The sequence below is a fragment of the Xenopus laevis genome, chromosome 1L (genome assembly GCF_017654675.1).
Source record: "Xenopus laevis strain J_2021 chromosome 1L, Xenopus_laevis_v10.1, whole genome shotgun sequence".
NCBI classification, from domain to species: domain Eukaryota; kingdom Metazoa; phylum Chordata; class Amphibia; order Anura; family Pipidae; genus Xenopus; species Xenopus laevis.
The window spans coordinates 41,147,380-41,170,604 of NC_054371.1; the positions used below are offsets into that span (position 1 = coordinate 41,147,380).

General features: G+C 41.3%; 1 protein-coding gene across 1 annotated transcript in view; it reads right to left on the minus strand.

Annotated features, from left to right (window-relative positions):
• Positions 1–23,225, minus strand: part of scfd2.L (sec1 family domain containing 2 L homeolog) — a 218,509-nt gene that overhangs the window by 24,085 nt on the left and 171,199 nt on the right. The window contains exon 7 of the mRNA XM_018229814.2: positions 2,299–2,433. Within this exon, the coding sequence (XP_018085303.1) occupies positions 2,299–2,433 (135 nt within the window). The remainder of the gene's footprint in view (positions 1–2,298; positions 2,434–23,225) is intronic.

Sequence of the window (23,225 nt, forward strand, 5' to 3'; positions counted from 1 at the left end):
TTTTGCACCACTTTACGCAGATTGCACCAGATGAACAGGGAAAGGGACTGTTGAGACTGTTGAGTTGCTCTACCATTATTCCACCATGCAAGCACAATTAATCATGTTACATGTGCAGGCATTCAAGTAAACATACACACACACTGATCTATATCAGTAGCATTACATGGTAACCTCTCCCTCTATGATTGCTTCTTTATTAGCTGCCACACATGTTATGGAGAGACAATCTGGTATTTTGTTACCAGACTGACCAATCATTACACTGTGTGTGTATTTTTCTAAGTAATTGCCTGTGATTATTTAAAACACAACAACTGGTTGGCTAATGACCCCGGGCCACCTAGGTTTAGATGCTGACAGTACCAGACTACCTTTGCATTTCAAACCACGGTCACCCCAAGCTCACACCAAAATGGGTGGATGGGTAGTCTAAATCTTGTATACTGAAGCATCTCTTTGGGGCTACATTACAGGAATGGGTCTTGTTATATAGAATGCTCGGTACCTGGGGTTTTCCAGATAATGGATCTTTTCAGTAATTTGGATACCTTAAGTCTACTAGACTTATATCTTAGTAAGGATGAAGTACAAGATACTGTTTTATTATAACAGAGAAAAATGTAATAATTTTTTGGATAAAACAGAGTCTATGGGAGACGGCCGTTCCATAAATCAGAGATTTCTGGATAACGGGTTTCCTGATAACGGATTCCATACTTGTAGTACTATTGTGCGATACCGTTAGGGCAGAGTTAGCCTCGGTGACTGTGCAATATTCACATATCCCCATGCCTTTCTACACATTGATATATAAATGAAAATAATTACTATATTTAATTAGCTAATTATATATCTGTCCAAGGGCCATATTATATTAAAACAGTGATGTTACACAAAAAGTTCTTAAAGGAGAAGGAAAGCTACTGAGACATTTTATTGCCAATAGATTAGCTGCAATAGTGCAAACTAGATTGTTATATTTATTCTGTAGAATGCTTTACCATACCTGAGTATAAAGCTCTAGAAGCTCTCTGTTTGTTTAAGATAGCAGCAGCAGTATTAGCTTGGTATGACATCACTTCCTGCCCGAGTCTCTCCCTGCTCACTTTTTACTCTGGGCTCAGATTATAGCAGGGAGGGGGTAAAAGGGAGGGGGAGAGGGAGAGAGGAGCAAACGGAGCATGCTCAAGCCCTAGCCATGGAGGTTTAAGAAGAAGGCAGGAAGTCTGATACAGAAGCCCATGTATTCACAATAGAAGGAAAGAAATGCTGTGTTTAGTTTGACAGAGGACTCAGAGCAGCATTACTTTGAGGGTTTACTGGTGTATTTAGGTGGACCTTTCTGATAAGGCTTATTTAGTTTTTCCTTTTCCTTTAAAAAGGCTATGGGCCCCAAAAATCCTTAGATTGCATGTGGCACACAGACCTTTAAGCGGAATGCCCTGCCATATATCGTTACCCCATGACAATGTTTACCCATACTTTCTGTTACAGGTATGAGACCTATTATCCAAAATGCTCTGGACCTCTGGTTTTCCAGATAAGGGATCATTCTGTAATTTGGTTCTCCAAACAGAAAGTCTTCTTAAAATTATTATAAACATTAAATAAACCCAATAAAAAGCTGAATTATTTGATTAAAATACAGTCTATGGGAGATAGATAACAGGTTTCCATATACTGTGTTTCCAGATAATGGTTCCCATACCTTTAATAGTAAATCTTCTGTGCATGGAGGTTTTCTGATTTATATGTATTTTTCTGGTCATTATTATGTGTAGGAGCTACAATACTCCTTCCACAGTTGAGTTTAAAAACTAAAACAGACCAATATCGCGTGTGCCCCTGTTGGTTAAATAAACATTCTTGTCTGGTTTAATGAATTTGGAAATGGGAGGCCTTGCAGTGGCACAGGCTGAATACAACAAAGGCTGGCCATGACAACCATAATAATATCACATTCAATTCAGATTACTATTCTGATTTTGAATTCAGATGTCGACACAATGTTACTTATTATAGCAACTCGGGTTACAGCTGGAAGACCTACAAAGCCGGCATAGAATGTGCAAGGTCAGTACATGTAACGCTCATTCGCCGTGACTCATTCCGCTGCAAGCGCCATTCATGAAGATTCTGGGAAGGTGTATGAGCAGGATTATCATATTTTATCATGCCACCCTTTGCATGTGTCAGCTCCATGTCTCAAGGGGATCACTCGTGCTGCCAGTAAAGCTATTGTGTGCCAACTATGTTAGATTTGTTCCTTCATGCACAGCAATGTGACTCTCTCACCTTCATGAACATGCTGATACCAGTCTTCAGGAGATCAGTCAGACCAGAAGACACGTGCTCGATATCCAGCGGCTCTGCATGACTGGGCTGAAATATCTCCTCCACAACCTGTTTTAGCAGGGGCTTGTACGCGGCCTGGCAAAGTAAAAGAGACATATTTTATATAGTTATATTAATAACACACACAATGCTTTCCCCAGGTCTAGTAACCCATAGCAACCAATCACATCTGTTTTCAAACAGCAGTCCAGTCAAGTGTTACATGTCGGATGCTATGGGTGACTAGACCTGGAGAAAACTTTGCACCTGATATTACCTTATACCCTAAACCCCATATGTAATATACAGCACTAATTTTGCCCAGGAGCAGTAACACATAGCAACCAATAAGATGTTTGCTTTAAAACAAGTGACCAATAAATGCTTCCTGCTGATTGGTTGCTATGAGTTACTCCTTCAGGGCAAACAGTGACTTTTATTACATTACCCTGTAAATGTCATCAGCCTGTTGCTGTTGGGTACAACAGTTCCCAAAATTAATACAACTACTAGCATTACTTACATCATGGATACTCGGAAAAGAAGTATGATGATGTTCTCATACTAAAATATCCTCATGGGGAACTCATTACTCCAAGCCAATGGGTCAGAGTAGTGTTATTATATATCTATATCTATATATATATATATATATATATATCTATATATCTATATATATATATATATATATATATATATATATATCTATATATATATATATATATATATATATATATATATATATATATATATATATATATATATATATATCCCAGAACAGCATATTTCAATTCCTGAAGAACATCAGAAGATACCCACCCAAGTCTGTCATCTCAATCTGGCAAATTAACATTTTAAGGACCTTGGAGTCCTTGTAGATGATAAACTTGGCTGTAGCAAGCAATGCCAGTCAGCAGCATCAAGGGCAAATAAGGTCTTGAGCTGTATTAAAAGGGGCATAGAGTCAAGGGAGGGGGTCATTCTTCCACTGTAGAGAGCACTTGTAAGGCCCCATCTAGAATATGCCGTACAGTTTTGGTCTCCATCACTCAAACAGGACATTATTGTATTAGAGAGGGTACAGAGAAGGGCAACTAAGCTGGTAAAAGGTATTGAAAATCTTAGCTATGAGGAAAGACTGGCCAAATTGGAGATGTTCACGCTGGAGAAGAGGCGCTTAAGGGGTGATATGATGACTATGTATAAATATATAAAGGGATCATATAATAATCTCTCTAATGCTTTATTTACCAGTAGGTCTTTCCAGCTGACACGAGGTCACCCATTCCGATTAGAAGAAAAGAGGTTCCGCCTAAATATTCGGAAGGGGTTTTTTACAGTGAGAGCTGTGAAGATGTGGAATTCTCTCCCTGAATCAGTGGTACAGACTGATACATTAGATAGCTTTAAGAAGGGGTTGGATAGCTTTTTAGCAAGTAAGGGAATACAGGGTTATGGTCCAAGTTGATCCAGGGACTAGTCCGATTGCCATTTTGGAGTCAGGAAGGAATTTTTCCCCCTCTAAGGCAAATTGGAGAGGCTTCAGATGGGTTTTTTGCCTTCCTCTGGATCAACTGGCAGATAGGTAGAAGAGTTGAACTCGATGGACATGTGTCTTTTTTCAACCTTACTTACTATGTTACTATGTTACTATGTTAAGTTGACTAAATCTCCCAGTGTGTGCCTGTTGGAATTATATAGGAATAACGTGGGAAGAGCAAAAGCTATTTCTTGAATGAAAAACTGAATTTACAGTCCACTAAACTGATGACCTATTATTACCTACCGACGCATTGCCACAATAAGGGCTACTTTGAACCTGCAATTGAGTTCTCGTACAATAGCTATCATTTTGAAAATACCAAAGTCACCATGTTTATTGCTTATTCTGCCCTACTGCATAGAGGCCAGTGGAGAGAAAAGGGAAAATAACAAAGATTATCTTGTCTCACATAAAGGTGCATTCTATTTCTCTGTCTCTCCCACTCTGCAGGGGAGTTGTTTGGTACTCAAAGCCGCAGTCATTCACAAAATACATGATGCACAGCTCCTACTAACCGTCTCCCTTTTCCTGCTGTTTTATATTTCCCTAACACATGTCCTTCTTTCTGTTTACTCCTTCACTTTTCTTCTGGTCGTCTTTGGCCACATTCTCTCTCGCTTTCTTTTCACTCTTCACATTCTTCCTCTTGCACTGTTACTACTCTGTGCATCTCTAACCTTCTTTATTTTCTAATACCATATTTCATTGCACTTCAGAATTTCCAGTGCATTGGCCCCACTGGCCAGGTGGATTTTGGCTCCAAAAATATACATTTGAGCACATCCAGCAGCTGGAAGGGTGTCTAGGAATACAGAGTAGCATCTGTAGAATTACTGATGTTGGAGTCACTCAATGGATAGAGTATCCAGTAAGAAGGCTATTAAGTCTGACATTTGCTGCAAACATATTTCTGCCTTGGATATACTAGAAACTAGTGATGTGCGGGTCGGCCCGATTAGGGTTGGCCTGCCTCAATTGCACTGGGCAAAAACCTGGCGACCCTATGCCCAATACCCGTGGGTCAGGCGGGTTCAGGCCTACCACGCTGCTTCTCTTGTGGGTCATGGGCGGGTTCAGGTTGAGTTCTTCTGCCTGAGACTGGTTGCTTTCTGAATTCCTGTTTCCCATACTCGTGCCTTCCCCCCCCCCCCACTGGCAGGGAAGGTCAACGCGGGGTGTGGGTCCAGGTTGAAGTTTTCTCGACCTGCACATCACTACTATGAACTATAGAGGGGCCAGGGTGGCTGAAGCACCAGTGTATATCTGTTCCCTTCTGACGAGCTATGAGGAACTTGCATCTGATTCAGAAGGCTTGCCTTTAAATTTCATTTGTTCTATTACCTTATTAGTATTATTACAAATGCCAGGAAGGGAAGTGCCCCTTGTATCCAGGAAATCCCCAAGAGTAGCACAGAGTAGAGAGAGCTCAGGTTAGGTCAGCGCTATTGCACTTGGCATCATTAAATGCCTAAATATTCCCCATTTTTTAAAATTATTTTTATACAAACTATTCATCTCTTGCATGCAAAACACAATTGTTAATTATTCATTTCTGTCCCATACAAACTAAATTATTTAGTTCAAAATGATAATTCTTAACTATAGCCCAGAGTTTCCTTGCCAGCATTGTACAAGTATGGGACCTGTAATGCTTGGGACCTGGAGTTTTCCTGATAAGTGATCCTCCTGTAATTTGGATATTCATACCTTAAGTCTGCTGAAAATCATTTAAACATTAATTAAAAATAATAGGCTAGTTTGTTTCCAGTAAGGATTAATTATATCTTAGTTTGGATCAAGTACAAAGTACTATTTTATTATTACAAAGAAAAAAGAAATCAGCTGTAAAAATGTGAATTATTTGATTAAAATGAAGTCTATGGGAGAGATGGCATTCCTGTAATTTGTAGCTTTCTGGATAATGAGTTCCAGATAATGGATCCCATACATGTACTGTATTCTCTGAACCCATTATAACAGGCTTGTGTTCTGAGAAGGGTGTGTGTGTGTGTGTGTGTGCGTGCGTGCGTGCGTGTGTACGTGTCTCCCCGCATGCCAGGATACCACATGAACAATTAAACAAACAAAAAAGGATTGTGAAATACAATACAGGTATGGGACCTGTTATCCAGAATGCTCGGGACCTGGGGTTTTCCGGATAATGGATCTTTCTGTAATTTGGGTCTTCATGCCTTTAGTCTACTAGAAATTCATGTAAACATTAAATAAACCCAATAGGCTGATTTTGCTTCCAATAAGGATTCATTGTATCTTAGTTGGGATCAAGTATAAGCTACTGTTTTATTATTACAGAGAAAAAGAAAATAATTTTTAAATATTTGGATTATTTGGCTAAAATGGAGTTTATGGGAGCCATTCCGTAATTCTGAGTTTTACAGATATCGGGTTTCTGGATAAGGGATCCTATACCATTAGCCGTTTAACCCAGATATGGTTAATGTATTTATTTTTACATTAAACTACATATTTCAGATGATATACCAAATGTCATTTCTCTTATAACCAAAACTACAATATTTCTACTGTCTATGATTTGATTAACATTGCTTATAAACAGTTTGTTTACAGGGAAACCCCACAGAAGAAAGGCATGCGGGATTGGGCACGTGTTCTCTGGGTTAAATTAGTTACTAGGATGGTGCAATGCAAGTACAGGTATGGGATCTGTTATCCAGAAACCCATTATCCAGAAAGATCTGAATTACGGAAAGGCTGTCTCCCATAGACTTCATTTTATCAGAATAATCCAAATTTTTTTTCATTTTTCTCTGTAATATTAAAACAGCACCTTGTACTTGATCCAAACTAAGATATAATTAATCCTTATTGGAAGCAAAACAGCCTTTTGGGGTTATTTAATGTTTACATGATTTTCTAGTAGACTTAAGGTATGAAGATCCAAATTACCGAAAGATCCGTTATCCAGAAAACCCCAGGTCCCTAGGATTCCCATACCTATACTTAATCCCAACTAAGATATAATTAATCCTTATTGGAGGCAAAACCAGCCTATTGGGTTTATTTAATGTTTACATGAGTTTCTAAATTCCAATTACAGAAAGATCCCTTATCCCTTATTCCTGAGCATTCTGAAAAACAGGTCCCATACCTGTAGTGATACAGAAATAATATTCCCTAGTATATGGCCATTTTAAAATGGCCATCTCCACAAAATGATGCTATCTCCACCATGCTTCACAGTAAGGATCATGTTCTAGGGGTGATCAAGGGTCCTGGCTCTCCACTACATACTGTACAGTGTTTTGTTCTAAGGCCTGAAAGTTACATATTGGTCTCATCAGACCAAAGAACTGTATGTAATTCCACGCAGGTAAAATCAGGAACCCTCACCTTCATCCTGGACCTGGTGGTAATTCTAGGGTTCAGGGTACATTTCAAAAGGCTTGAGCCAATTAGTGTTTTTGCTATTGAAGACACTGACATTCCCATGCCTCTAGCCTTTCACTCCCACTCGGAAGCCCATATAGGGTTATTCCTGGTAGAAAGTATTTGCTTATGTACATAAAGATAAGTCAAAGAAAGCCAGGTTAGTTGTGCATTAAGATTCTGGCTGTGGATAAAACAGATGTGAAAATGCTGTGACCAAACAAATCTTGATGCCGTGCTTGATGGGAATACTAATCCACACACCCATGGCTACAGACCAAGCGTGGAGTGTGGGGTAATGCACTGCTGTCTGCGACACTGTAACAATACAAATTGGCCAGATCGCTCTGCCCTGTAACAGTGAATCAGGTAACAACATGCCTGTGTGGTTGGTATGATAATGGGGAACTTGCACCATGTACTTTCAGTATAATTGCAGTAAGATTCTAGTAGTATAGGGAAACTAGAATGCCAATCAAGTGCCACACATTGTCCTGTCCTGCAGGGCTGCAGCTTGAATACTAAGGAAACCATTGTTTGCTTCATATAATAATTAAATAACCCCCTGAGCAGGGCCGCGCCAAGGTATTTTGGCACCCTAGGCGAGGGCTTCAATCAGTGCCCCCCACCCGGTACTACATTACCATTTCCCACCTTACAATTCATATTTCCCCCAGTACCTGTGCCAGCAGCCATTATGTTGCCCCATTTACCTGTGCCAGCACCCATCATATTACCCCCATTTGTACCTGTGCCAACGGCAGTCAATCCCTCAGATTGCCCCCAATCTGTACTTGTGCCAGCATAAGACAAAACATCCATCATAGTGTTACCCCCAGCCTGTAATTATGCCTGCGGCAGCCAAAAAGATCCATCATAATGCCCCTAATTTGTACCTGTGCCAGCAAAAGCCAAAAATCCATCATAATGCCCCAAACATCTGTGTACCTGTTCCAGAATCTATCCTATTACCCCCATTTGTACCTGTACCAGCAGCAGTCAATCCCTGATAATGCCCCCAATCTGTACCTGTGCCAGCAGAAGCCAAAAATTCACCATATTGCCCACAAATATTTACCTGTGCCAGTAGTTACCAAGAGGGAGGTGGGGAGTGCCCACAGGACAAATCACGGGCAATAGGAATAGGCAGTTTATAAAATTGAAAAACTATTAAAGGCCAAGCAAACCAGGGATTAAAAAAAGAAAACAAAAGCTCCTTAAAAGTGCACCCCCCCATCATGATTGCGCCTAGGCGGGCGCCTACTCTGCCTACCCCTAGTTCCGGCCCTGCCCCTGAGTCCTGCAGTGAGTCAGGTTACCCACAAAAAAAGCAGGTAGGTGCACGTCAGCAGGTCTGGGGTCTCAATATAAGCTAATTTTACTAATTTTTTTACTTCATTGTTTTACCTTTCCCTAGCTTTAGATGTTACTGCTTCTTGTTTGTAGTGAGGTCAGACGGACTCTTTGTGGTTTCATGGTTGCCAGCAGGTAGAAGGTTGAGTTGTGGATAAAGCAGTTGTGGGTTAAAGAAGAAGTAAAGCTTAACTAAAGAAGTAGCTAGAAATTTTGTACATTATGTTTTGAGCTTCCGTGCCAGTCCAAGGCAACCACAGCCCTTTAGCAGTAAAGATCTTTGTCTCCAAAGATGCCCCAGTAGCTCCCCATCTTCTTTTCTGCTGATTCACTTGCTCTGCGCTGCTGTCACTTACTGAGCTTAGGGACCCACTCACAATATACAGTACACATAGAATAGACATGTCACAATATAAGACTGCTATGTGATTTGCACATAGATGACACCTGTGCACCTTGGTTTTTAAATAGAGCAATAGATTCTGAATTGTCATGAAATGTGGGCTGTGACTGGCCATAGTAGGACACTCAACATTTGCTCCTGAGCTACTGCAGTGTTAGTCTGTCCTGATGTGTGATATAATTGTCCTGCTGAGAAGCACCTCACCTGTCACCCATACCAAAATCTCTGCATGACACGGGCATGTATGGGAGGGCAGAAAAAGAAGAAGTCATTATTTAACAAGAAATGCATGAAAGCCAAAAGCCATGCAACTATGTCCCAGCTGTGTGAGTCAATAGTGAATTGTGATGGATTGGAGAGAGAGAAATGTGCTGAATGAAGTTACCAGAGGCTCAGCTGGCCTGGACATTATCCACATAGATTATTTATGTTTTCCTTGTGTCCTGTACCAGGTCAGGTACACAAGGAATACCCACAAAGTGTTTGGTTTATGGACAGAAAATCCCCAATTCCTTGACATGCAAGGAGTCCACAGTTAACCCGCCTGGGTACCTGGCTATGGTGCAGGGCTAAGGTTGCCACCTGGTGGGTATTTCACCAGCCTAGCCAGTAAAATACCAGCCAAGGCTGGGGCCTGTATTACAAATTACCAGCAATGCAGCTCCCGGCCTGCATCTGATCTGCCCCCAGACTGCCCCTTTCATCCCATTCCAGCTACAATCCTTACCAATTCCCTTCTGATTCCATGCTCCACAACTTGGCCCAACCCCCTCGACGGCACAGCTTTTCCCCTGTGACATCACTGGTCCACCAATGTACATCATTATCCTCCCAATTGCGGATCTGCCCCCTGCCCTGGTAAAGCTTTCCGAAAATGGTGGCAACCCTATGGAGGGCTGCTCCCACCCACCCCTGTGGTTTGGGTTTTTTTTTTCATTGTCGTTCTGCTGATTCAGTGACATCACTTCTGGGCAAAGCTGACGTCACTTCCGGTTTACGTACCCAGGTCAGAAGGTTAACTTTATAGGGTCTGGGTTGGGGGATTTATTGGGAGTCGGGTGATGGGTCATTGGGTCTGTCTGACAGCATTCTAACTTGGATTTCCTTCAGGCACTCCAGTTTCCTCCCAATTCCAAAAATATACAGGAATGTTTATTGGGCCTGACCATAGCGTGTATGGATTTGATAGGGAACATAGACTTTACGTTCCACTGGGGTAGTGACTGATGGTGAATCATGTATAATCTCCATATTATAAAGCACAGTGCTTTATAAATAATCAGTAATAATAATAAATGATCTGGCTCACTGTGCATAAGCAAAAGCACTGGGGGCAAATCCTTCGGTTTGGTAAATTAAGTGCAATAAATCGATCTGAATTGCAGTTCACATAGAGGACATGGTGGCAAAAAGGTTAAATGTAGCCATTTTCAGCAGCAGACATCAAAATACACATATATCAGTGTCTCCAGTACAATGATTTGTGTCTTAAATTGGTTATATCCCACTGAGAAATGTTTTGTGTCAGTATTCTGTTATACCTCAGTGTTGAACTCCAAGTGGACTAAATGCTTAGGAGGACATGGATTTGTTGAAAAAGTCCAGCAACCATTTACCTAAGAGAAATGACAGCAAAATGGAAATTTGTAGGGCCATGTGACCAACCTATGGGATGGTGGCAGCCAACACATGGTGTGGTCCTTTCATTTGCCACCACACTGAGCTAAAACAAACAAAATCACATGCAACACGAGGGGCACAATTAATCTACATTACAAACGACTGCATAATAACTCTCAGCTACAAGGGACGCAGTGAAGCTGTGTGAGCTATCTGCTCGGTTTCTTCAATACAACAAACGCACGATAAGTATTTTTGCTAACAAGATCTTCAAATAAGAATGACGTTATTTTTACCACTTGAAACAAAGCAAAATATTGTAATTCATTCAGCAGAGAGAAATCGGAGATAAAGAAATATCATTGGCCTTTGTTCCCGGTGAATGGGTTCTCATGAATAAAAGATAATGCAGAGGAGTAGCGCAGGAAACCATTTGTTTTTTTTATTCCCATTAATGTGTGCAGTGATACTTTTGTACAATATATGAAAAATAATATACAAATGTAAGAGCCCTGGCAACGTTATAGCTGAGAGACCTATTGCTGAGTGTTTGCTACTGTATTCTGTAGTTTGTTCTTTCTATTGCAGAGCTTTAGATCCCAGAATCCACCACTAGTTCCTATAACCGGTCTTTTTTTTAATAGAGAAAAGACCAATGTTAATGGTATCAGAAAATGAAGAAGTTCTTAGAATATTTGATAGAGTCTATATACAAAGGGCTCATCTGTGTAGTTATAAAATGATACATGGAACACACCTTAGATAAAAACATTGATTGGCTTTACACAGGGGCCCCTGCCAACAACTGTATCTATCCCTAGCCAGGTATGACCTGGGCATATATACTACATATTACTACTGTGGTACGGTGAGAGTATATAGGTTCATGGGCTCTTCTGGCTATGATTGTTCACGTTCACTGATTTGCATTAAGTGGCAGGTATACAGCGGCGTAATTACAGGGGAAGCAGACCATGCGGCTGCAGAGGGGCCAAGAGGTAGAGAGGGCCCCATGAGGCCCCAAGTAGTGAGCAATTTCAACATATATTTATAAAACAGGACAACCCCTGGATATGTTGGGGGCCCTAACATTAATGTGCTGTGGGGCCCAGTAATATCTAGGTACACAACTGCAGGTATCCATACCCTAGCACAGGGATCCCCAAACCTTTTTTCATGTTGAGCCATATTCAAATGTAAAAAAAAGTTGGGGAGCAACAGAAGCATGAAATAAGCTCAAAGGGAATGCCAAACAAGGGCATTGATTGGTTATTTGGTAGGTCTATGTGGATTGGCAGTCTGCAGAAGCCTCTGTTTAGTAATTCCCATTATCTTGTGCCTTAAAAACTTGCCTACAAGCCAGGAATTAAACTAAATGACCACCCACTTTGAGGCCTAGGGGCAACACCAAATGGGTCAATAGCAACACGTTGCTCACGAGCCACTGGTTGGGTATCCCTGCCCTAGCAGAAGATCCCCCATTTTCCCAAAACAGGTTGCTCATGTAAGGGTATCCCGTTGCACCCTTTTTATTTTTCTGCATTCTAGGCTGCCCCTAAATCCTGACCATGCCTGTGTCCTGATCTTGCATTTGTCCCTGATTCTGTAACTCAACTGTTGATCTGTTGTAGACTCGAGACTCCGATAGTAAGTCATATCTTCTGTTCACTCCTACTTAACCTGCTTATGCTTGACACCCTCACCTTCCCATTTGGGAGCATTGGAATTCTTGTGACTATTAGTAGGGTGAGAATTGACAAGCAAAGAACAACATTCATGCGCATACCTCAGTGATGGACATGAGGCAGCTCTCTGTATATAATTCATATTTACCTGGACTGACCTATTGCTACAGTGAATAGATCTGGAATCTACAGGGCTTAATGTTTTGGGATAAAAAAGATTCAACCATGCTTGAGTGTTCCAGATTGCCACAACAGGCCTATACTTGTGGCTCTTGATTGGCTCCCCTATCCACCTCTGAGGTCACCTCCAATGTGATGTAAGCTCACCCTCATAAATTCAGATGTTCAGCAACAATCCAGCAATTTAATTTCCCATTTCCAACCATCACTGTCAAAATTACATCTGCACCCAATTCCTTAGACTGGGGGGGGGGGTGGCTGCACATATCACCAATCAGCCCCCATATTTTACATCTGTTTTGCAGACAAAAATACGTCTGTTTCTCTCATGAGAAACAAAATAAGACTCATAAAAACAACGTGTTGGTTCAAAAACTAGCAATAAAAAAGGGCACTCATGCATTGCGTATGGGTGAATTTGTTATTGAAAGCGACTGAGTGTGGGAAGTAGAAACTGTTTTTATATACAGGTACATGAACTCCAAAATAATGTAGTGGGGCTGTCAGCTGATTCAGGGCATGCTTAAACAATGTACAACTCTTCTGAGCAAATTAATGATAATATAAACATTGAGCAACTGCCAAATCTGCCAACACACCAGCAGTCACTAGGGGTGTTCCATGGGATAACAATAGTAATGTCTCACAGCCCACTCAATACTAATCCATAAGGGTACAGCCACACTGGGCATTTTGGGGAGATTTGGTCACCTGGCGACTAATCACCTCGTCTTTGCAGTGACCAATCTCCCCAAACGCCTTCCCTGACTGCGCCGGCTAAAATGAAAAAACGCCGGTGCTAATCACATGCGGCGATTCGTTTTCCGAAGTTGCCTCACGAGGAAACTTCGGGCGACTTTGGAAAACGAATTACCGCATGTGATTAGCACCGGTGTTTTTTTATTTTAATTGGCGCACAGTCAGGGAAGTTTGGGGAGATTGGTCGCCGCAAAGACAAGGCGATTAGTCGTCAGGCGACTAAATCTCCCCAAAATGCCCATTGTGGCCTAACCCATATAGGGATGAGTTAAATATTATTAAAGGGAAGATAAAGGTGGAGGTTTAACATTGCCTATCTTGTTTGTATAAATGAATAGGCTTTCTGTACATTCCACATGTTTTTTTTTTTTTAGCTTGAATGGCTGCCCCATGGCTACACATCAGCTTGTTTATATAAACTATAGTAGTCTTTCTGAAGCAAACACACAGCTTTACCAGTGAATGCTAATAGTATATTATACAGTGAATAACGTTTCCCAATTGTAAAATATAAGGATAACAAATTACAGAGGAGTTCCATGACCATACAAAAACATGAGGTGACTTCTAATATCCTCATATTTTAAAACAGGGGGTACTTTATTTATTATAATACACACGTTTCAGTGAGTCATGTGACAGAAATGACATCACTAAGCTCCGATTATAACCAATGACATCACTAAGTACTCTTTATAAGGATATAATTAACGGGATATTAATGGCTCTTGTGTATTATATGTGACCGTAATTACTTTAAAATACTTTAATTTTATGGTGTTACTGTTCCTAATGTATTTTCCACGTTGATTGACAGAAGTTAAGTACACAACTAAAAGGCATTTGATCACTGCCAACGCTTATAAATATAAACCACGTCCTATGGTAATTCTAAACCAAAGTCAAAGTTAAACTACATAAACCAAAAACAATTGGAAAACCTAAAACAACCTTACAGTATATATTTATATATATTTATGATATATTAATTGGCAAATAGCTGTAGAATAGCTGATTTGATTATTTTCAGTACTTCTTTTTAAAGTTATAAGGAGTCGGTACATTTTTGGCGACTCCGACTACAAATACCCGAAATTGCTCCTGACTCCGACTCCACAGTTCTGATAGCTAGAATGTAAAGTCAGATCAGATAAAGTCGGATGGAGTGGTTTGTTCTTGCATCTACATCTGACAGTCAATGTATTTCAATGGAAAAAAACAGACGCCATGAGATTTTATCTTGTCTGATGAAGACGCAGCATTCAGCAGTCTCATCTGAGATGTAGTTTAACATCAGATTTCACATCAGTCTCATTATATTTTGACCCATGCAACTACATCTGACTTGTAGGAGGCGTTTTGTCAATCCAGCACATAATACAAAATCTCTTGTGGAATTTAGCCCTAACACTGAAGGGACAAGTGCAGTGGAAAATAGGCCCAGCTTAAAGGCCAACAACAATTAGAGCAATTAGACCAATAGAAGCACAGGTTACACTTACTTTTCCACTTATCTAAAACCTTGTTATGAGCAAAGGTGGGCACTAATAAAATGGTGGATCACAAAGAAGGCCGATATTTCACCTATAAGTCACTGGATACTAGGAATCACACTGTTTGTAAAATGTATTTTTTTTTTAGTGTTGCCTACTATGGATGGGCGAATTTTTTCACATTGTTTCGCCACGGAAATGATGGCCATAGACTTGTATGGCGTTGTGCGTCTAAAAAATTTCTCAGAGCGTCAGAATTTTTATTGGGCTTCGGCAACATTTCGCTGGCGGCGAATTTTTGGTGAAACGAAACAGGTCAAATTCGCCCATCCCTATTGCCTACACATTGGTGTGTAGGCGCCATCTCAGGTCATTTTGTCTGGTCATGTGCTTTCAGTAAGAGCCAGCACTTTAGGATGGAACTGCTTTTTGGCAGGCTGTTATTTCTCCTACTGAATTTGTCTCAGTGGGACCTGGATTTTTACTATTGAGTGCTGTTCTACCAGACAGCTGTTATCTTGTTTTAGGGAGCTGCTACCTGGTCACCTTCCCATTGTTCTGCTGTTAGGCTGCTTGGGGGGGGGTGATATCACTCCAACTTGCAGTACAGCAGTAAAGAGTGACTGAAGTTCATCAGAGCACAAGTTACATGACTGGGGGCAGCTGGGAAACTAACAATATGTCTAGCCCCATGTCAGATTTCAAAATTAAATATAAAGAAAATTGTTTGTGATTTCAGTGCAGAATTCTGCTGGAACAGCACTATTAACTGATGCATTCTGAAAAAAAAAAAATTTTTCCTATGACAGTTTTTTTCCTCATGTACAGTTTTTTCCCTTTAAGTGTCAAAATCTTTTTTTGCGTCAGTGCAGGAGATCAAAGAGAAACTTTTGACATTTCAATAAGAACCCCGGGACTGCGGGCTGAGCTGTCAAAATCGGAAACTGTTCCGCAGAAAACGGAACAGTTGGGAGGTATGAGGTAGTATGATGGCTTACCAATTTTATGTTCATAACTTTGTAACTTAAATGTAAATACATGCACTTGCACAGATATATAATAAAACAGGACCAGGGAATTATGAATTGATCAGCCCGCTCTCTTTTTGTCTGCATGTATTGAAAGGAAGTGTGGCTGCAGGGTGCCATATACAAGTGCAGTTCCAAAGTATATGTAAATTTACTGATATACAGCCCACCAGACAGGCCCGGACTGGCAATCTGTGAGTTCTGGCTGCTGTAATATGCCATAGACAATCAATGTGGAGTGGGGGACTGGTTGGGCCTCTGTGTACTTAAAATGCCAGGGCCTATCTTGAATCCCAGTCCAGACCAGCCAACAGACAATGATGATGCCATATAGAGAACTCTATGGAACCCATGGGCAGGAATAAATATGGACTAGTGGGCTGTACCTAGCCTAGGGGCCTCCATGTGCCATGATTTTGTGTTTTCCCTGGGGATACATGTGATACAAATCCTACATTTATCATTGTTCTTCTCTACAACCAGGAACCTTTTATTGGTTTCTAAAAATACTCACACTGTCTGTATAACAATGCCTGCTGCTTTCTATTTCTGAACCACTAAAACAAAATCTGTTCTGAATGTGTGACACATACCTTTCTGCTTGTTTAATGGGCTTAGTGTTGCTTGAATCCATTCTCCAGAACATTAAGTCTGTTTGTGCAGCTTAAATCACAAGTACTTTCATGAAGGGTCCGGCCCTTGTATTCCACAACCTTCCCTTGTGCCATATGTTAAATGCAATTGGCCTGCCTGCTCATTATATGTCAGTAAAGCATAAATGACATATGAAATTATATATTACCAATATGACTGCTTTTATTTTTATGCACAAAGGCTAAAATTAAAGGGAACTGCAGATTTATAAATGACCTGCTTTTCTACAGTATGAAAGGTGATGCTGTGACATTGGCAGATCTATTTGAAGGTTACTGAAGAAAAAGCAAATTATATTATATAAACCTCCCTACACTATTTTCCAGCTGGCTGCGGGAAGAATGTTTCCTACATTACTTAGTACCTAAGACCCTTGGACACTGAGGGCCCAAAACGGAGCAGCAGACTGACAAATCATATGATAATATATATGTTTATTATTATAATAAAAAATGAAAACCAATTGCAGATTGTCTCATAATATGACTCTCTACATCATGCTAAAAATTAATTTGAACATAGAACTACCCCTTCAAACAAAGAAGTAGAAATTCTACACCTTATGTTTTTGTCTTCTTTACTAGCCCAAGGGCACTTGAAGATGCCTCTGAAGATCCCCCATTAGATCCCCATGTTCTTTTCTGTGGATTGACAGCACATACTCTGGCTGCTGTTAGTTGCCTAAGCTTAGGGATACACTCTCACTATCCCTAAATAAAGGCAAATAAATAATTAATTCAGATTTTCATTACATGGCAAGCTCAGAATCCAGCACATTCTGCTTCAGAATGTAATAATCAGCGATTAAGCACCAGCCTCGATGGCAAAACCTAAATTACCGCAGAGAAGTTGTCGCCCGTGAGCTCCGCTGCACTCACTCTGCGTGTGCGGTCGCTATTTCTAGAGGAGAAAGAATTCAGGGGTAAGACTGTGCTGGGGGGGGATGTAGGGAGGGGAGCCAATGGGAACTTATGACAATTGGGGGGGGGGGGTTAGTTCTCCTTTAAGATATAAGAAGGGCCTAAGCTTCCAACAGACAAAAGAGGGATGTTGTGATTTAGAGCGAGGAAGAAGTTTGTGCAACAGAAAGTTCTTGTGTAGATGAAATCCACTTGTAGTGAGGCTGATGGGGTAGGGCTAACCCTGATCTCAAAAGAAAACAGCATGAAGATGGAGGTATGAAAACAAAATAATTCGCTATTTCTAGAGGAGAAATAATTCAGGGGTAAGACTATGCAGGGTGGAGCAGGGAGGGGGCCAATGGGGACTTATGGCAATGGGGGGTTTAGTTCTCCTTTAAGTGTATTTTGCCTTTACTGACTTAGATATACCATGAAACATCAGGACTGAATTATATCATGAAGGTAGAAATAAACATTTAAAGAAGAAGGAAAACTACAGAGACAGTTTATTGCCAATAGATTAGCCACAATAGTGCTATACACTATAACACTATATTTATTCTATAGAATGCTTTACCATACCTGAGTTAACAGCTCTAGACACTGTCTCTGTTTAGGATAGCAGCTGCCATATTAGCTTGGTGTGACATCACATCTCCCTGCTCACTCATAGCTCTGAGCTCAGATTACAGCAGGTAAGGAGGAAGGAGGGAGGAGGAGCAAACTGAGCATGCTCAAGCCCAAGCTCTGGAGGTTTAATCTGAAACAAGGAAGTCTGATACAGAAGCCCATGTATACACAATAGAAGGAAAGAAATGGAGTGTTTCTTTTAACAGAGGACTTTGATTTGATTTATTTTGAGGATTTACTGGTGTATTTATATAGACCTTTCTGATAAAGCTTACTTAGTTTTAACTCTTCCTTCTCCTTTAAGACACTACAACATTGGGCAGTTCCTAGCACAGCTAAATAATGAAATAACATTTACAGTATACTTTAAAAACCTGAGCAAATGGAATGTTCAATATGATAATCCAGAGCTAGTGCAGAATTGAGAGGAGTTGGGAAGTATTATGGTATTATTAGGCCACAATTGCCAAGAGAAACAGCTGGTGCCCTCAGTGCCACCTCTGTCTTGTTGGCCAATCAAGTCACTACCGTGATTCAGAATTAGTAAATATCTTTTTGAGAGAAAAGCATTCTTGAGATATGAAAAAGTTCTTAAAAGCCGATACCTATCTATGCTATGAAACTATAGTCACTATAAAGGGATACTGTCATGGGAAAATGCATCAGTTAATAGTGCTGCTCCAGCAGAATTCTGCACTGAAATCCATTTTTCAAAAGAGCAGATTTTTTTATGGTCAATTTTGAAATCTGACATGGGGCCAGACATATTGTCAGTTTCAAAGCTGCCTCCAGTCGTGTGACTTGTGCTCGGATAAACTTCAGTCACTCTTTACTGCTGTACTGGAAGTTGGAGTGATATCACCCCCCCCCATTCTCCCTTCCCCCCCCCCCCAGCAGCCAAACAACAGAACAATGGGACAGTAACCAGTTATCAGCTGCCTAACACAAGATAACAGCTGCCTGGTAGATCTAAGAACAGCACTCAATAGTAAAAATCCAAGTCCCAGTGTGATACCATCAGTTACATTGAGTAGTAAAAACAACAGCCTATCAGAAAGAATTTCAATAGTGCAGCATTGGCTCATTCCGAAAGGACATGACCAGGCAAAATGACCTGAGATGGCTGCCTACACACCAATATTACAACTAAAAAAATACACTTGTTGGGTTAGGAATGAAATTTTATATCGTAGAGTGAATTATTTGCAGTGTAAACAGTGTAATTTAAAAATAAAAATGACACCATAAAAATCATGACAGAATCCCTTTAAGTCCCTATACCTGGGATACACATATTTGCATTTCACCACAACTTCAGTGCCGTGTATATACAAAATCACCTTTATGCAATATGTCAGACATGTTTAGTTGTTGCTGGTGGTCTGCACTATAAATATCATACATTCTACAAGTAAGTAAACCACAATAAAGCAGAGTACTTGGCCTAACTTGCCTTGTTTTCTGTTTGCTCTTGTGTAGCAAATGGTGCAAAGCAGATAACAGAGACTAGTCTTACTTATTTCTGCCTGTAATGAATGGCAATGAGCTGCTTACAGAAAACAACCTGTGATTTAGCAAGGGCTGGACCATAAAAATCATAACACTGTCAAAGTTATCAGTTGCAGCCGAAGATTATAATGAAGGAATGCTAACTAAGCCTGGGCAGTAACAAATTCCTTAAAAAACACATACAGCTTAATGTTTTAAATCTTGGAGAATGTACGGAATCGGCCACAAGATTTAAATCAACATAAACCTGATGCTTTGGAAAACTCATTACCACTAACACCCAACAGCAACTGGAACAGGAATGATTGCATGGAATCAGGGGCGATCCTGGCCCCTCTGCCGCCTGAGGCAGTGGCAGATGCTGCTGCCCCCCCTCCCCCAGAAATTCGCTCTTAAAGTACCAGAAGCAGCATTTTTGCTGCCCCTGGTACCTCGTGGGGCGCTGCCGCCTGAGGCGACAGCCTCAACTCGCCTTATTGGCGAAGCACCCCTGCATGGAATGGGTGATGGGCAGGGTAGCACATACTGGCCCAAATGTACATACAATTGAATTCATTTGCCAGTCATTATTTATGGGTAGCTGTAAGGAGGACAGACTGTGCGCAATGAATAAAAAAAGTGATACACAGGTAAAAAATTAAATCCCCATGAGAAGCGCCCAGAGACAGGGAATAAAGAGAATGTTGAGTTTGTATAGTTGGGCAGTGCTACAACACATAAGCGGGTGCTCCATAAGATTTTCAACATCAAATACAGAAAGTTAACACCCAGGGCCGGATTTTCCCTGAGGGCGCACAGAGGCCAGCGTCCTCCGTCGCCCCCTCTCACTCTCTAGATAGCGCGCATGCGCATCCACTAAGAGGCCGGCGTCCTCCGTCACCCCTTCCTTCTCTCAAGATAGCGCACATGCGCATCCTTTTAGCTTGGTTTCGGAGCCCTAGCCGATCGGCGCTAGTGCTCCGTCAAAAAACTGCTTGTGCGGCTGGGCAGCATGCCGCCCCCTAATTGATGCCGCCCTAGGCCCGGGCCTATGCCACCTTGCCGCAAAGCCGGGCCTGTTAACACTGCATTTATAAATAAATAAATAAGAGACAATACCCCTGAGATGTGATTAGCAAAGTCAATGTAGTAGGGGAAGTAGCTCTGCATCAAATCCTGGATTTGGATTCAGCCGAAACCCAAGTGTGCAGCCAAACTGCATCCGAACCTTAAACTCACATGACTTTGCAGCTCTGGAAAACTTGTAGGGGAGCAGGGTCGGACCGGGGTATGCAAGGCCCACCGGGGCTGCTACCCCAGGGGCCCCAATACCCCCTCTAGGGCCCCAACTGCCCACCGCAAGTGTATCCCCATGCCCGTGCACCATCTTATTAACTTAACATTTGATGATATCGTGGAGGGAGGGCAGCGGCACAGTGGCAGGATTGAAGGAGGTTGGGTGGGCAGTGGCGAAGGCCAGATCAGGTCTGAATTGAGGGAGGGCAGCGGGGGAAGACCAGGATCGAGGGAGGGCAGCAGGGGAGGCCAGGTCAGGTCGGGATTGAGGGATGGAAAGCAGCTGGGAGGCCATTACTGAAGGCACTGGAGGAGTGACGTTGAGGGCAGGATAAGGTCTTGATCAGTGGGGGCCCACCAACTATATGTACTACATTTTATTTGTACTACAGGTATGGGATCTGTTATCTGGAAACCCATAAGCAAGAAAATTACGGAAAGGCTGTCTCCCATAGACTCCATTTTATCCAACTAATCCAAATATTTAAAGATGATTTCCTCTGTCTCTGTAATAATAAAACAGTACCTTGTACTCGATCCCAGCTAAGATATAATTAATCCTTATTGGAAGCACAACCAGCCTATTGGGTTTACTTAATTTTTATATGATTTTCCAGTAGACTTAAAGCATGAAGATTCAAAATACGAGAAGATCCGCAGACCAGAAAACCCCTGGTGTCGAGTATTCTAGATGACAGGCCCCACACCTGATATACAAGTATCTATAACAGTAGGGCAGGGGTGTAGTGCAGAGTACAATCAATAGGTGCTTGTTGACATTAGACTGGTATTGAATATTAGGTAGGCCAAGGCTATTTTTACATTTGATACTAATAGAAAGATGTAAGTGGCCAGTCCATTAATAAATACCAGGGAGCCGAGTACCCACTGAACAGAAGGGATTCTGGCTTGTCTATGTAATGAACCTGAGGAGTGCACAGTAAGTATGGAAACAAGGCAGCAGCATTATAAAGTAGCAGATATAATAATAATATGAATACAAATGTACTTATACTGTAAATAATATAAGCAAACTTCTCTGGAAGGCTGATATTCCCTTTGCAAGAGAACTGTAATAATTATGCTTTTAAAGCTCTACTTATGGGTGTGGTACAGCGAGAGCAAACACAGCTGCAACCCCCCCACCCCTTTAATAGTTTGGGCATATGCTGCCAACTAAGGGAAAATGGGCAGATGTGGCATTGGTTTGCCATTGCATGTCAGCTTCATATTTACTATCATATTTAATAACACCTTTCAGCACGCCTTATTAAATATGATGTTTAATCCTCCCCAGAGGAATTTGCTAGGGGAATTAACTCTGCATCATGCGAGTGGCTGTTATAAATCATAAGGCAACACATTGCTCTGTGGTCGGCACACTTATTATAAAAAAGTGCCCCAAAATATAGCATAAAACATAAATAAATAAATAAGGGGATCGGGAAACGACAGCAAATAAAAAAGATGCTGTTTTTGTATACATTAGCATAAATCCTGGTGCTTTGATGTATAGAGAAAGTGCAGTGCCTGCAGCACATGTGCTTTGCATTGAGGGAACATGAGAAGGCTGCTCGTGAGGTTTGCTAATACAGCATTCCAACACCAGAGTCAAATCTAGTCACGCAATATTTAAAAGCCCAAAAACCCAGTTTGTTGGTCTGCAGATTCAGAATTGAAAGCACCATCTGTTCAATCTCCCCGTCCTGCCAGTGATCGGGCTAGGAGGTACCGTACATTAAGAAGAATAACAATCTGGGCTGTGGACACAATGAATAGGCCTATGTGGATGTTCCATCACAATTACACGAGCGAGGCAGTAATAGAAACCGGTCTTCAAACTTAACCTAAATATTCATAGATTGTTTTACACTGAGGGAAAAGGCCAGAATAGTCCATTAAAGGAGAAGGAAAGGCTAAAATTAAGTAAGCTTTATCAGACAGGTCTATATAAATACACCAGTAAACCCTCAGAGTAATGTTGCTCCGAGCCCTCTGTCAAAAGAAACACCTCATTTATTTCCTTCTACTGTGTACACATCTATTGTATCAGACTTCCGGTTTTCATCTTAAACCTCCAGAGCTGGGGCTTGAGCATGCTCAGTTTGCTCCGTTCTCCCTTTCCCCCCCTCCCCCCAGTGAGCAGGAAGAAACTCAGGCAGGAAGTGATGTCACAACAAGCTAATATGACAGCGAGAGCTTCTAGGGTTGTTTTCTGCAGAATAAATATAGTTATAGCTTGCACTATTGTGGCTAATCTATTGGCAAGAAACCACTTTGGTAGCTTTCCTTCTCCTTTAAATATGTACCACCAGAGCTACCTTTATGGGTGCAAGGGAAACTGACATGGCACTGCATATAGTGGGTGGCATGGGCCCTGCACATAGTGGGGCCCTTCATCCCATCAGCTACAGGTAGGAAACTGCTCCTGCAATAACAGGGATAT